The following is a 14,851-nucleotide window of genomic DNA, read 5'->3' on the forward strand; positions in this document are numbered from 1 at the left end:
GGCAAGACACAAATGAATAGGCCACTGGATTTTAAGTGAAATCTATGCAAGTTGTACCATAACATTTCAGCGTCAGTTTGTCACTCAAACTGTAAATGAGATGGCAGGAGAGAAAACAGCAGCATCACTGTCTTCCCATTTACAAGACAGGTGAGTTTAGCTTACTTGGTCTCACATGCTCTTAACAGGCATTTTAAGCCACAATTTAAAATATATCCCCCCAAAACAGGAAAAATTGTTAGGTTTTAAAGTATTAACTTTATTAATAAATATACATCCATATGATGATGTAAATACAGATCATGAACACTACTCCATTCCCATACACATAATTGCACACGAGTAGCTCAAGTTCATGGACATAAAAACATACACAGTATCTAATCGGGCTTTTTACAGCAGAGGACAGGGTGCTGATACTAGTTATTTAACAGATTACTGTTTCTCCCCAAATAAACCTGTTGAAAAGCAAACAGTGAAAGATTAAAGAATCAGGAAGTGGTTCAACTTTCAGAATACAGATTTACCTATTTGAAAAAAATAATCACAAGGAGAAAGGTCTAGTCTCTACAAGAATCATAAATATATTTTAGCAATGTTAAAATATATGCAATAAAATAGAGAATAATAAATGTCTTTTGGGGTCAGAAATGAAGTCTGCAGTTCAAAGTATGATTATTTTCAACTGTTTTAACTGTCACCTCTAGGGATTGCATGAAACTTTATTATACATATGACAAAGAATAGCAGAGTCACAGCAAATGAAACCATCAGACAAAAGACTTCACATTGCTCTGCCTTTTAAAGCTCTTCAAAAATGGGGGAGGGGTTAAATTCTGATCTGAATTACTCTGCAGATTGTAGTTGTGAGTAATTCTTTTCACAGACACATCACTTTTCACTGACAAAGCTTGGTTTTGTCCTGACTGAACTCCAAGATCTTTCAGATAAAATGAGAATATATTGATTCAGAACAGAAGTCTTTAATGGCTCATGATACATAGTTACTTTGATTAGTTCAAACTAAATCCAAGATATAAAGAAGATTTCTTTAATGCCAAAGCTAACTGCTGATTTTAAAAATACTATCTTTGCTATCAAGGTTAGCCACTTCTGACAGTATCTGATTTTTTTTCTGCCAAAATACGGTGCTAGCATCTTGAATATGTCCAGTGCAAGACTTTATAGTAGCAAAATTATTTGGTTTTAAAGTTTAAGTAAATTTAATCAGAAATTGAATAGTAGTTATTATATGTATATTAAAGAGTGAGCTTGTAAAGCATCATTAAGGAATAATAGCAAGCTAATACATTTCATTTATGTATAAATAAGCCAGGTTAGAAACTTGATAATTAAAAGGCCTTATTAAAAAACAAACTTGACATGTAGATCATCTTCTGAACAGTGTTAATACACAACAGTGATCCTATCTTATGAAGAGCTGAATTATGATACGTAATATAAAATAAGCAATTTACCTTACAAGTAATCTTTTTATACTGTGGAGAGGAAAAGGCCAGTTTTCCCATTGGTAGTAACGAAGTTTAGGCAATAACATGCTCTTTCAGTGTTTGTCATGAAAAGACAGTGTTAAAAAAAGCACAATATATTCTGTAGATTATACACAAGCAAAGCTGAAGTATTTGAAAATTCCATTCATATTTCACTTTGAATCTTTAACTTCTTTTTGTCTTCCTCTCACAGCATGGCACCAGTAAGCTATAGCCAAATATAAAATAAACCAGAATCAGGAAATGCCCTGCGGGGCACTTCTAGTCTCTAGGGTGCCAAGCAACCCTTTACAGATTCTCTGAACACTCTCCTACTTTATGCTCATCGTTTCACAATTGACAGCATTAATTGTTTTTCCTAGGATTATGTTTCATCTGATATAATTAATAAACACTGTAATGAACAGAAACTGCTTAGATGATTTCATTATTTCATCAGCATACTTGAATACAAAATTCATTATACTAGCAGAACAGTAATACATCTGCATTATCTCCTGACACACAGCACAGCACCATTGAATAGATGCACAAGTGAGAAATGAAACAGGGGCAAACAGGATAAACAGGAAGAGGTAAGAAGTGGAGTTTCTCCAAGGTATAGTGGTGACATGCAACATGTTCCTTGTCAGTGAGGTGTGACACTCCTGTAGTTATTACATTCAGCTGAAGAGGACTGCTTTCCCAGCTGAGTTCAGGAAAGAGCTTAAAGCAGTCTATGTTGAAAAATCATCTGATTAAAAACAGCCAATACAATACAGATCCTGAGGGTGAATTAATTCACGTTAGCATTTTGCGTGTGTCAGAAGTTACATCGCTCTGAGAAAGATTGCTAAATTTCATACTTGCAAGTTTCTTGAGGAACAGAACGTATAACTGGATTTCATAGCTTCAGCACGGAGAAACTATATTTTAGTAGCAGTTTAGCTGCCATTAGTTTATATATTGACTAAGGAGCCATCCAGTATGCTTGAGGTTCATTGTCTTAGTTGCCAGTGCATATAAAGTCCCCCAAAAACAATTCAACACACCTATTGTAAAGTACAGCATAAAGTCCAGCTCATTATGTGTTAGGCATCACTGGAACACCTGAAGGCTTGCTGCTTTTTTCCTGATAAAAAAGGTATGAAACATGACATCTGTTTCTTAAGTTGTCATCACTGAAATCAAGAGTTCTCATCAAAATGACAGCAGGCCAGAATAGCATTTATGTTAACAAAAATTATCAATACTGTTACTCATTCAGCACAAGCTCTAATTAACCCAAAATATTTCTGCTCCCCATAATCTTCAGACTTTGTATGTTCCCCCGATATCTGAAGATACAAATTTATAAAATTTATATTATACTTAAAGCAACTTAAATGTAATCTTTCTTCCAGATATAAGAAGCTTTAATACCAGTAAGATAAATTTAGAACAAAATATTTAACACTGAGGATTTTTTTGAAATATAGATTAAAGTATGTGCATATACATTACACACACACACAAACACACACACACTCCCACACTTAAAAAAAATTAAACACACCCAGTTAAAAAATGGAACATTTCTTTTGGAAGCAGGGAAGGTTTCAGTCTGAGTCAAGAAAGGTATTTATAGTTAACCAACAACGTATTTTTTCAGCTCGTATGCATAGGTGAATTCCTATGAATTGCTTTATATCTGGGGTCTAGCAGCGCAGTAAACTGCATCCTGTTTGCACCAGCTATACAGTTCGCTTTTATAAATCATGAAAATGGTGTCCTTTGGTAGATATATAAGCCTCCATAACTTAAATATAGTATAAGTGTCAAACAATGAGATAACTGTATTTCTAGGAATATCTGGCAAAACTAAGTCTGAAAACTTGGCAACAGTGTATATTTAAAAAGTTTAATTTGTAAACATTATAGATTAATACTTTAAAAGCTATTAAATGGCTGCTAGCTAAGCACAGATTTTAAAGGCAAAAAACAGTGTAAATAGCTATTTACATATTTAAGAACATACTGTTTAATATCAACCAAGTGTGTAACTAGAATAAACAGTACTTATTTAATTTCTTATAAAATATTTCAGATTTTAAAGAATTATTTGTGGTTTGGTAGATGTACTATTAGGCATTTTAAAATTACACAGCAAAATCCTATAATAGCATAACAAAAAGAACAGCCATCACCTAAAGGCAAATTAGCTTGTATTAATAAGGCGCTGTGAAGCTGTAATGTGCTATACAAATGCTTAGTTCATTTCATATTTTCAAAAATATTTTTGGAACATTAGTTGAAATTGATTTAATGCTACAACTCTAGAAATAAAAGCCACCTGAAACCAGCACTTTTCTTTTTAAAAAAAAAAAGGTTCTTAAAAGTTTTTAAGTATCTATTTGAGGTCTCTAAAAGCTCCTGCAGAAGTGGAAAATATAGCTTGCTTTCTATTCCTTCCTATTAAAAACCACACAGGAACTCAGAATTTTGCAGTTGTTCCTAGTTAAACAGTCCTGAATCTTTTTTTCTCCTTTATTAAGTAGGAGCTTATCAGGGTAAGTTCTTTATTGTGGCATATGCCACATCATGAACCAGTAGCCAGCTAATTCTGTCCTCCTTATTTCAATTACTTAATGAATAACCACACAGCTAGATTTACCAGAAAGTTAATGTAAAACTGAGGACATGAGTACTACTTAAGTATACACATCAAGGTATATGTGTCATTTCAGATTTTCTTATAAATTATGAGTTAAAGGAAAAAAAATTTTATACCAGTGCTCTTGCAACATTGCTTTAAAAGTTACTGAACTGCACTCATAGGCTATGCCATTATTTGAATAAAAATAAAATTTAGAAAGTCATAATTCTGCAAACACTACAATAAAATGCAAGAAACATGCCAAAATTCAGAAAAAAGGGAGGATTAGTGAGGAATTACTAATTCTTTTTGTTCATTCATTAGGCTGTTTGATTTTGCTGCTGGTTTCACCAGCGGCATGTACTCCTCTGTTATGCACCATAGGATAGGGAAAAGATGCACTGCCACAGGTATAACTTAGATTTGCAAGGCGTGATAGAGCTTTAATGCTACCTGGAGGTCTGCCTGGGCTGACTTTGTATCCCGCTGCTTTAGTTGTACCCAAGGGTCTGCCTGGACTTGTCTTAAATCCAGCTGCTTTGGTGGTCCCCAGGGGTCGACCTGTGCTGGTTCGGTACCCTGCTGATTTTGTGGTCCCTGATGGCCTTCCACGTTTACCAGATCGGTTGAGGTTTTTCTTTTTCTTCAGTTCATCTTTTGTCTCTATATTTCTGCCACTTGTGGTCTGCAAGTGTGACTCATTCAACGCATCTTGTCTCTGGCATGCAATTGGTTTGTGGCTGACTGTATGGCTGTATTTACTTTGCTGTGTGGCATACAAGTCAAACTGATCAGCAGATCTCACATTGTCTTCATTAAGGCAAGAACTCTTGCCAGTCCCACAGAAAGCTGTATTACCGCTGGCAACAGGGTGCATCATTTTCTACCAAAATAGAGAAACAAATATGCATCAATGTATAATAATACTGCAGCCTTCTACAAGACAGAATCTTTCAAGAGCTGCCTCTATTCCTTAATATTAGTCAGCTACTTTGATTATTTTTAGCAAATAGCACTGATGTCGATAAATTAGCTTTTTAGATAAAAAGTTATAATGCGCTTTCCTTTGAGGGTTTGCATTGTAACTTTACCTCAGTAAAAGTGACTATCTAAAACAGTATTATTCAGATACATATAATTAGGGAAAAGTTTATTAAAGAAATGAACAGCATCTCAACAACCAAGATAAACAACATTTGTTCACCCACTGTGATTTCAAAACCTTTCTAAATGAACCTCATCTAAATTCTAGCTGTTCTACTGCAGGATTAATTTATCCTACGTGAGCCAAGGAAAATACAATACCAGCAGCTTGATTTAGCAGACAGAGGCTCCTAAATAATTTTTTTACTGCAGCAAATTAATAAAATACAGACCACTTTTTTTGCTTCTTTTCAAACTTATGTAAGCAACATAGATAACACATTCAGTAAAGATAACAGCGCCATAGTTTGGGAAAGCAGAGATTTAAAATGAATCTATTAAAACATAAAATATGCTAGCCTGCAGAAACCATATTGCTGCCCTAATTAGAACAGCACGTGCAAATTGCCAATGATACCAACTCAGAGATACCAAGCTAGGGAAAAACAACACAACTTTTACAGATGTGTATGTTGTCACACCTCAACAATACTGCAAAACAAGCATGACCAATGCCAATAACAGTTTTATATAGCCTGCACTTTTTTGATAAGCTAGAACAACTTCATTTGTGCTCAGTTTACAGAGGTTTACTTATATGTATTAATTAGAAATATTACTGTTATTCTAAACTTTTTATAGTATTAACAGTTCTAAACATCCACTGCACAGATATTGGCTCAGAAGCCAAAAACACAGAAAGCAACAGGAGGACATTTTGACCCATTCAACTATACTGGCTCTGCAACTTAAACATGCTGAAAATACTCCATTTAAAACAGTAACATTTAACCATGCTGAAAACGAGCTTAATCCAAACAGTATCTGGGACTTCTGGAACATTTCTGTGCCTTGCAGTTATGTTCCGTAGGCCAAATAGTGGCTTCCGTGGAAATTCTCTAGTAGATCAGGTCTGGAAGGCTTACTGTTTTTTTCCCAAAATAGAACTGAAATAAATTGTCTACAACAACCAAATTTAAATTCTACTATTGATTATAGAATTTATTTGGCAAATATGAATGCCTCCTCTTAGACAGAAAGAATACAGAAGAAGCAGTTTGTTTATCCAGCGGAATATCCCAGTTCCCTTCTTGTCTGCTTACAATGGTTAGATTTCCTGCTCTAACACTCAATTTACCTTGGCTTGTAAAATGTACATAGCAAGTATACATTACTCATGTGCAAATATATGAATATGATTTTATGTCAAATACTGAAATCGTGATACTAATATTTAAGTGGTTCTAGTAGAGATTATCTAAGTGCTACAGTTCTGGTTTGTTGAATAGGGCCATGGCGGAACAAATGTGAAACCACTGTTAATGCAGATGTTCACTAGGAAGTGAAACAACTAAAAATAATTAGCAGTCCTGTGCTCAGCAAGGAACAAAAAAGCAAGCTGCAGACCAATAGAGCAAACAGCCTTTTTTTGTGCGGTAATAGGAAAAAAGTTTAATGTTTTCTACACTAAGCAGTCAAAAAAAATCTCCCACTTAAAAAAGTATCATTTTCCTTCAACCCTGCTAGAATAGGGCCCACAATATCACAAAAAAATGCCTGAGATTTTTCATGACACTTGATTGCAAACATTAAGGGTTCTGATAACGAATTTTGCTGACAAGAGAGTAAGCAAATTGACACTGAAATGCTATTCATCCATTTGCTGATACACTAGGCGACACTTGGAGTGATTAGTGACGTTCTTCCAGTGCTCACTTTAATGCACGAATATAGGCTGCAGCCCTGAGAAGCAGCTCCAAGCTCTATCCCCACAAAGAAGGATCAATTCTGCTGCTCAGTACAGAAGGAACGCACCAGGCCATGGAGAAGGCATTGAATATTTCAGCGATCCTCAGGAGGCTGACCGTCTCTCAGATTCATTCCTGTGTTCTTTAGCTTTCTTATGCTCTGCTTTTTCTCCTCATCACAGTCCAGGGGATTTTTATCATAGATTGCAATCATTCATCTTTCCTGGTGAGAGCTATTGCAGGTACTCCTCAGCACTGAATACATCCCATTACAACAGCCAAACGTTAGCATTTCATCACTGTTAGCATGTGTTTGTATGTGCATTTATTATAATAGACCTGAGTAAATATACAATGCTCTCAACAAACACGATCTTTAAAAATAAAACCTGGCTGATACGAGTTTACCATGCATCTGATAACAGCCAGTACTACTGTAACTGGCAAATGAAGAAGAAAATACAAATCACTGTTTAAATTTTCTTACAAGAATAGGAACCTTAAAAAGAAAAGAAAAAGAAAAAGAAAAAAAATCCTATGAAAGACTGCCAATAAGAATGTTTGTAAAATGTTTATTTTTCTTTCGCTACATCAATTTTTTCAATCAAACCATGAAAATTTCTAGTACCAAAAGTTTGTGTTCTGCATTTTGATTTTAGACATTCTTATGAGAGATTAAGGACAAAACTGTAATCTGCCTTTCCAGCAAAATTTTACTTCATTCACACTACAGTGGGGAATAAAAGAATGCAGTATGCACACTGCACAAATCTATCTGCAAAGTAGAAGCAGGTTTCTTGGCAGCAGGATGTACAGTATAAACAAGAACTAGTATAAAATGCAAAGCTATCCAAGTTTAAAAATCACACTCTAGCTCAATTGTATAGCCAAACATACACAACTTGTTGTTCAGGCATTCTTAAAACTGGCCAGAAAAGTTTCCAGTGAAATAGAACTCACTTGTTTTAAACATGTAAATGCATATGTAAAGGGTAATTGCAACAGTTTGCTTAAATCACATTTTTAAACTGGATGAATGTCTCTGTGTAAAGAAATAATTAATATGAGACACTGGAGTAATAGAAATCATTTCCAAAAAAAAAAAAATGCTAGAAAGCAACTGCAGAGCATTTTCTGTCTGGATACTTTTTTATTTGGTAATTTATTTGTATACAAACGCTGCAGCAGAAGGGAGACAACTGGATAAAGCACCTTTGGAGAAATGGAAATAGCATTAGAGATTCCCATGCAAAGGATAGGAGCTCCACTGCCGCAAGAAATAAAGAAACAAGCAGGACCATCCACCTGGGACCTGCAAAGCCTTGTTGCTGGGGGATATCTGCATGTAGTTATGCCACAGCTTTTAGTGTATAGCTGCACTGCCATTCTTAAGTACCTGCATAATTAATTTGCTTTAATATAAGTGAGGCAAGTTTTAAAGTTTTATTTTGTTTAGATGAGTGCTACTGATACAATACAGAATATATGAAGCTGCCATTAAGATTTCTGCATTTCAAAATCAACCTTGATTTCATTTGTTGGTTTCTACTGGGAAAAGAAATGGAAACCATATTATAGGCAATACAGACTCAGTAAGAAACTTAAGAAATGTCATCTAACTCCATCCAGTGATATTAAGGCTTTTAGGCAGACAGAGTGCATCCTTGAATTACTAAATATAGAGTAATATATTGCCATACTCCAGTTTACAAGATACTGAGCCATCTTTTACCGTTACGACCCAGCTCCCTCTGCTTGAAACTATGCAAAAAAACATTCATGTCTTGCTCACAACACAAGATTTTAAGAGTAAAGCTAGTGAAAACATATTACGTAAAAACATCCTCTTGCATTGTGTCTGCATGATGGTATCCTGGATAACAGTTGTCAGACATTATGCCCTTTGCCTTCTACACAGGTAGAATTTAGCCACCAGAGTAGACAAGACTAAAACATTCAAAAGAAGAGAAAGTATGAGAACTCACTGGAAAGAGGCACTCAGTCACTGAATATTTTATACAGAGTACTGAACCTGTGACCCATAGTCTGCATTAAACAGAATAATCAATTCCAGCATAAGACGTGGGAAGCGGCTCTGGTCTCATCCACTTCAGCTTATTTTTTTCTACTGTAGCATGGCTAGCACCAGTTCAGCTCCATGAGCTGCAACATGGAGGCACCTAGCACAGACTGGTGGCAAATGCTATTGAATTCTGGTACAACATGCTTTGAATCAAAGTCTTTGAACAAAAACTGGAAGCACATCTGTGTTACAGCTTTTCAAATGATGAATACCAGGAAAGGTAACTCTGCTGCCAGATAGGAACAATTTTGCTTAGGAAAATACATTTTAATGAGAGTTAGTATATAAAAAAACACTCGTTTTCTCAAATTTTCCACAGCTGAGCTAGTGATGGTTTCAACAGTATTGACAGAGCTGCAGAAGATTGTATACTGGTATATTTTCACCCTGTCAACCAACATTGCTTACAGCAAATATATATGATGTAGTATAGAGAAACATAAGCAGCTACAAATATTATTTCTATATTAATACCTTCAATGTCACTCCTACTAATGAAAATACTTGCAGTGAAGCACAGGACCAGCTCTGTTCAAGGCCTTTGCATAAAGAATGCTCTATGCTGCTGACAACAGTGGGCAGGGACAGCAGGCTCTGGAGAATACCAAAGGGTTCTGGCTTTTTTGCAAGGGAAATTTAAGAAGCAGCAGCACAGATGTTTTGCCTTTAAAGTCCAAAGACTGTGACATAGATATGATTATTAGTTTTGTTCTTCCCTCTTAGAATAGTGAGTATGATAAACACTTTCATCACTCAATTTATAAAATAAACTGTATGGATTTAAACATTTTTCAAGTGTTCCTTTCACTGTCAGCTCCTTTTCTATAAGTTAACTCTTGTTAAAGTAGAGCCTTGCCTGATTTTTAAAAACCTGTAGCTGCTTGTTTTCACAATGTTGTACCTTATCTTGAAAATTCCCATAAATGTAAATATTTAAAAAAACACTAAATATGAAATCCTGTCTTCAGTGGCTCAACACACATCATAACATTTAAACCTATACTTGAAATACAATCTACTTCTGAAGCTAGATAACCAGTTTCTCCAGAGTATGCTTACGAAACACTTAAGTTCAGACTGATTGCATAATATATGATTTTTACCATCATTTGACACTAGGTAAAATATATTTAAAAAACTAAAATACAAAAAACAATTTATTTACAGAAGTAACTTCCTATAGCTACTACAATAATGACAGGAGACTGTAAATAGAAGAGATGACGTAATTTTGAAAACAGTTTCTTTCTCAATTATTCTTAGTGCAAAAAGACTAAGAAATGAAGAATTCCCCAAGCAATACAATAAATTACAACTGTAGTCCTTTCCCTGCTGACCCAAGGTCAATTTTTCATGTAATTGTGAAGAATGGCAAAAGATAGTGAAGTTGAGGTAGCAGAGGTTAAGGGAAGAGATATTTGGAGTGGAGATACCTATCACCTTTAATTCCTCTTTTCCAGGTGTGCCAGGTGAAAGGAGAGCCTTCCCTTGTAAAGGGACTGCAACTCCTTCTCCCACTCATCACTCAAGAGCTGGAATCTGGAGGAGTCTGTGTGCTTTTGGAAGCGCAAGGTTTTTTTCCAGGTCCTCCACACTATCTGAGATCTGGAGGACTATCCACATACACACAGGATGCCCTCTCTTTTCTATCCCTTATATGTTATGTGTCCTTGGGGCTACTGCCAATCTGGTCCGGCCCACGTTTCTGCCCCCTGCATACACTGAGATTTGGGCTCCCATCAGAAGGTGTCTGACCATTCTCGTTGATACCAATACAAATCAAACATCTGCACCTGGAGCTGAGAACAACACCTGCTTACAGGTGATCCACAACACCTTTTCCGAATGCTGTATTGCATTGGCTGTGGCCGCACTAGGTCCAGTAGCAGCCTTGCTAAAGAGAATTAATAGCCTCAATAGAAGTTTGCCAATGGTTTTGTTAATGGGCAAGTGAGGTGGCATTGAGTTCGGTACCATTATCTGCCTGAAGGTGAAAGCATTGTCAAATTTATCAAACATGATTTTTCTTAATGGACTACTCTAGATGTTCTACTGCAGAGTGGGTGAAAGCTGTTCCTGTTCAGCACAGTATCAGTTCAAAACTAACAATACATAGCACTGAGAAGGAAATAGGATTGGAGAAACACTTGGTGAAACAGCGCTCTACAAATCCTAAACATCAGTTTTCTATCAAATATAGAGATCAGCAGCGCTCTCAAAGTTTGTTAGGCATTAGCTAGGCTAAATGTTCAGCAAATTGTGAACTTCTAGGGACCAATAATGATTTGATTGCAAAAACAGGCAAACAAGTAATTGTTATGCTCTCCAATATTAAAAAAAAAAAAAGTTTTTATCTACCAGCGGGTTTTTATTAGACACCAATATCAGCAGAAAAGTCAGCTGACTTTTACCAATCTCAAAGTTCAGCTAATATAAGTACAGAATGATGCTGAGAAACAGAGCACATTAAAAGGCTTAGAATACCTTCACAAAAAAATGAGGCTCTTGTCAGCAATCTAGTTAACTGTGCACCTCCCGTTACACTGACACAATTGACAGGCTGGTTTCATAATCAATATAAACCACTCTGAATCCAAGGTGTTACTGAACGGTATAATCTTGCCCTTTCCTCTTCACCGACATTCCCACTCTTTGTGCCAACATGAACTATTGTGCAATAGCAGGACAAGCCAAAACCAGGGAACTGACCAAGGTGCAATCTTATCTAACAAGAAAGAAAAAGCAATGGTTTGCTGGCACTTAGGCAGAACAGGAAGAATGGGAACACATTTTCATCAGAAACACAGGCACAGACTGAGGTTCTAGGTCAGCCTAAATTGCTCTACTTATTGGCTACCACTGTCCCACTCTCCCCTGGTCTCAATTAGAAAACTAACCAGACCTCAAAATGAGTTTGATATCATAATGAATTCAAAAGACCTGCAGGAGGAGTATGAAAACACTCAAAACCAGAACAAGGAAGAAACCTTCAGCTGAGGAGAAACCCAGAACTAAGAATGGGGCAGCAGCGCAGCATCAAGGCAGCCATGAGGCTAGAGGGACTTAAGACTACTGTTGCAATCTGCTGCAGCCTCAAACTGGCTTCAAAGAATAAGATACAGAAACTGCACTGTGATTATTTTGTGTTCTATAATTACCAAACTTCAAGGCAATCCAAATTTGCCTATGAATGACAGAGCAGGTAGAGGGAGATCTTCATTAAAAAAAAAAAAAAAAAAAAAGGATTACTAGTGTGTGTGAAGCTGTCCATGATATTCCCAGGTAAACAGGAACAGACCTCACCATAGCCTAGAACAATAGCTTTGAGGAGCAGGAGCTGCTCATTCATCTCAGTGGGTGTTCTCAGCACCCTCTTTTCTCCGCAGGGAACAGACCTCGCTATAGTCTAGAACAATAGCTCTGAAAGGAGGGAGATGCTCATTCATCTCAGTGGGTGTTCTCATCTACCCTCTGCTCTTTCCCTAACCTCCTCCCACAAAAGGATTTAGAAGTTTAAGAGATGCGTCAAACATCCATTAAGCTTGTTCTCAACTCCTGCTTGCAAGTCTGAGTGCCGGTTTGAGTGCAGAGTTCTTGATGTGCATTTCTATGGTGTTTCTTTGTGACAGAATTAGTAGAAAGGCTCCAGACCCCTATCAACACATCCAAACACATCCACTACAATGTACTTAAGCTGGAATGCAGAAGATGTAAAGCCCACTTCTTGAATCTATTCCCTAATGGTCACTGGACAAATATGCAGGATTTTTTGTTTAAGGCTGCATCTAAAACTTGAAGGATGCAGACAAAAAAAAGAGTTGCAGGAGAAACTCTGTCATTTCAAGATTGGAAGAGAAATAAACCAAGATTTAAGAACTATATTAACCAAAAATTCCTATTCTTTCATCTTGCAAAAAATTACACGGCTCAAACTAACTGTTGTTTTCTCAAGAGAGATATCCAGAGACAAACACATGCAAATTAAAGGTGCAACTGTTCACTAATTAACTATCCTAGAAGGATTATGCAGAAATAAGCACGTACTAAACTATTTCTAAGTAACTGCAGGAATATAAAATATACAGGAATATACCATTTACATATGCTATGTTAGAATGTACTAACCAATAGGCACAGAAGAAAAATGCCAGAGACTATTCAGATGCCCTGAAAGGCATGTGATTTGAATGGAGACATGAACTAATTATGTGTGTTAAGGCAACATATGTCAAGGAAGCGTATATACTGAAGATCTATACGCATTTAAATTCCCTACTCTAAGGGAACTACATTCTCAGTAAAAAGCACCACAAATACATACTATCCGTATGCACAAGGGCTGTGGATACTAAAGGGAGTAAGAATTCTCAAGCACGCCTCAGACACCACGCTATGAAGCGATACGACGTGCAGCTCGCTCTGCCTCGAAGACGCCAAAGCAGCAGGTAAGGGCGAGACAAAAGGGTTTGTGCAGTGCTCGCCTGCCCCAGCCCACGGGCCGGGCCGGGCCGGGCCGGGCCGGGCGCTGCCGGCGGAGGTGTCTGGGGTCACACTGCTGCCGCGGCGCCCAAGGCGGAGGGCGATGGGGAGGGCACCGGCCTCGCCTGGCACCGGCCTCGCCTGCGCAGCAAGGAGCTGGGCTTGGCCCAGACCGCCCCACGGCGCTGCCTAGCTCGGTGCCCCGCCCCGGGCAGTGGCGGGTTGTTCCCCCATTTCCCTAAGGCACCGCCCGAATTACACCCCCCCCCCCCCCCCCCTCCCGGGACACTGCCCCGGCTCCTCCCCGGCCTCTATCCAGGGACAGTGTCCGGGTTAGACACCCCCCCACACACACACTATCCTGGGACAGTGTCCGGGTTACACACTTCCCCCCCCCCCCGCCCCCGCTTGGCCCCTATCCCGGGACAGTGTCTGGGTTACACACCCCGCACACACACACACTATCCAGGGACAGTGTCCGGGTTACACACACACCCCCCCAGCCTCTATCCCAGGATACTGTCCGGGTTAGACAACCCCTGCCCCAAGTCCTGGGACACAGCCCCGGTTGGACCCCCTCGTCCCGGGCCAAGCAGGGGCGTGGCCCCCTCCCCCCTTGGGACGCCGCAGGAGGAGGAGGAGGGGGGTGACGAAGGCCCCGCTCCACCCTCCCCACGGCGCTGAGCGGCCGACTCCCCCCCCCCGCCCTGGGCCGAGAGCGCCCACGGGGCCGCCCCCTCCTCCCGCCGCTAGAACCGAGCCCGCAGGCGGGGGGACCCCCTCTCGCTCCGCACCCCCAGCGAGAGAAACCGCCTCCCGCGCGGCGGGGCGGCCCGCCGGGGCCGGGGCCGGGGCCGGGGCCGGGGCCGCCTCCCTTCCCCTCCCCCGCCGCCGGCCGCGTCTCCATCTTGCCCGCCCGCTGGCTCGCACCGGCGAGGGGAAGGCGCTGAGGGGCGCAGCCCCGGCCCGCACCTACCTGCAGCGATCGGCCCGGCCCGCGGCGCCTGCGAGGCGCGGCGCGGCTCGGCGGGCGGATGCGGGCGGCCGCCTCCTCCCCACCCCCAGCGCCACCGGGCCCCGCCGGGCAGCTGCAGGGAGCGGCGCTGCGGCGTGCGCGGGCGGGCGGGCGGCGCGCGCGCGCTCCCGCTCCCGGGCGGGGCCGCGCCGCGAGCCTGCGCGGGCAGGGCGGGGCGGGACGGGGCGGGACGGGGCGCGCGCGCCCGCGGCCGCGCGCTGAGGGAGGGTGACGGTTGGCGCTGAGGTGTCCGCGCCG

The 14,851-nt window shown here is 40.0% G+C and overlaps 1 protein-coding gene across 2 annotated transcripts; it reads right to left on the bottom strand.

Annotated features, from left to right (window-relative positions):
* Nucleotides 1-235: 235 nt before the first annotated feature.
* On the bottom strand, nt 236-14,693 carry C14H5orf24 (chromosome 14 C5orf24 homolog). Of its 2 annotated transcripts, XM_062587592.1 has the most exons (3): nt 14,555-14,684; nt 4,579-5,008; nt 236-2,622 (listed from the first exon to the last, which is right to left on the bottom strand). In XM_062587592.1, exons 2-3 carry the CDS (start codon nt 5,003-5,005, stop codon nt 2,582-2,584), a joined length of 468 nt encoding a protein of 155 aa, XP_062443576.1. In that variant the 5' UTR covers nt 5,006-5,008; nt 14,555-14,684; the 3' UTR covers nt 236-2,581. The 2 variants fall into 2 exon arrangements, with proteins under 2 accessions (XP_062443576.1, XP_062443575.1); XM_062587591.1 differs by having other exon boundaries at nt 236-5,008; nt 14,555-14,693.
* Between the last annotated feature and the right edge of the window lie 158 nt (nt 14,694-14,851).

This window comes from Rhea pennata, chromosome 14, assembly GCF_028389875.1.
Source record: "Rhea pennata isolate bPtePen1 chromosome 14, bPtePen1.pri, whole genome shotgun sequence".
Classification (NCBI taxonomy): domain Eukaryota; kingdom Metazoa; phylum Chordata; class Aves; order Rheiformes; family Rheidae; genus Rhea; species Rhea pennata.

What these genes read in the sequence shown, in the direction of transcription:
- C14H5orf24 (XM_062587591.1), bottom strand. Translation starts at nt 5,005, where the DNA reads ATGATGCACCCTGTTGCCAGCGGTAATACAGCTTTCTGTGGGACTGGC.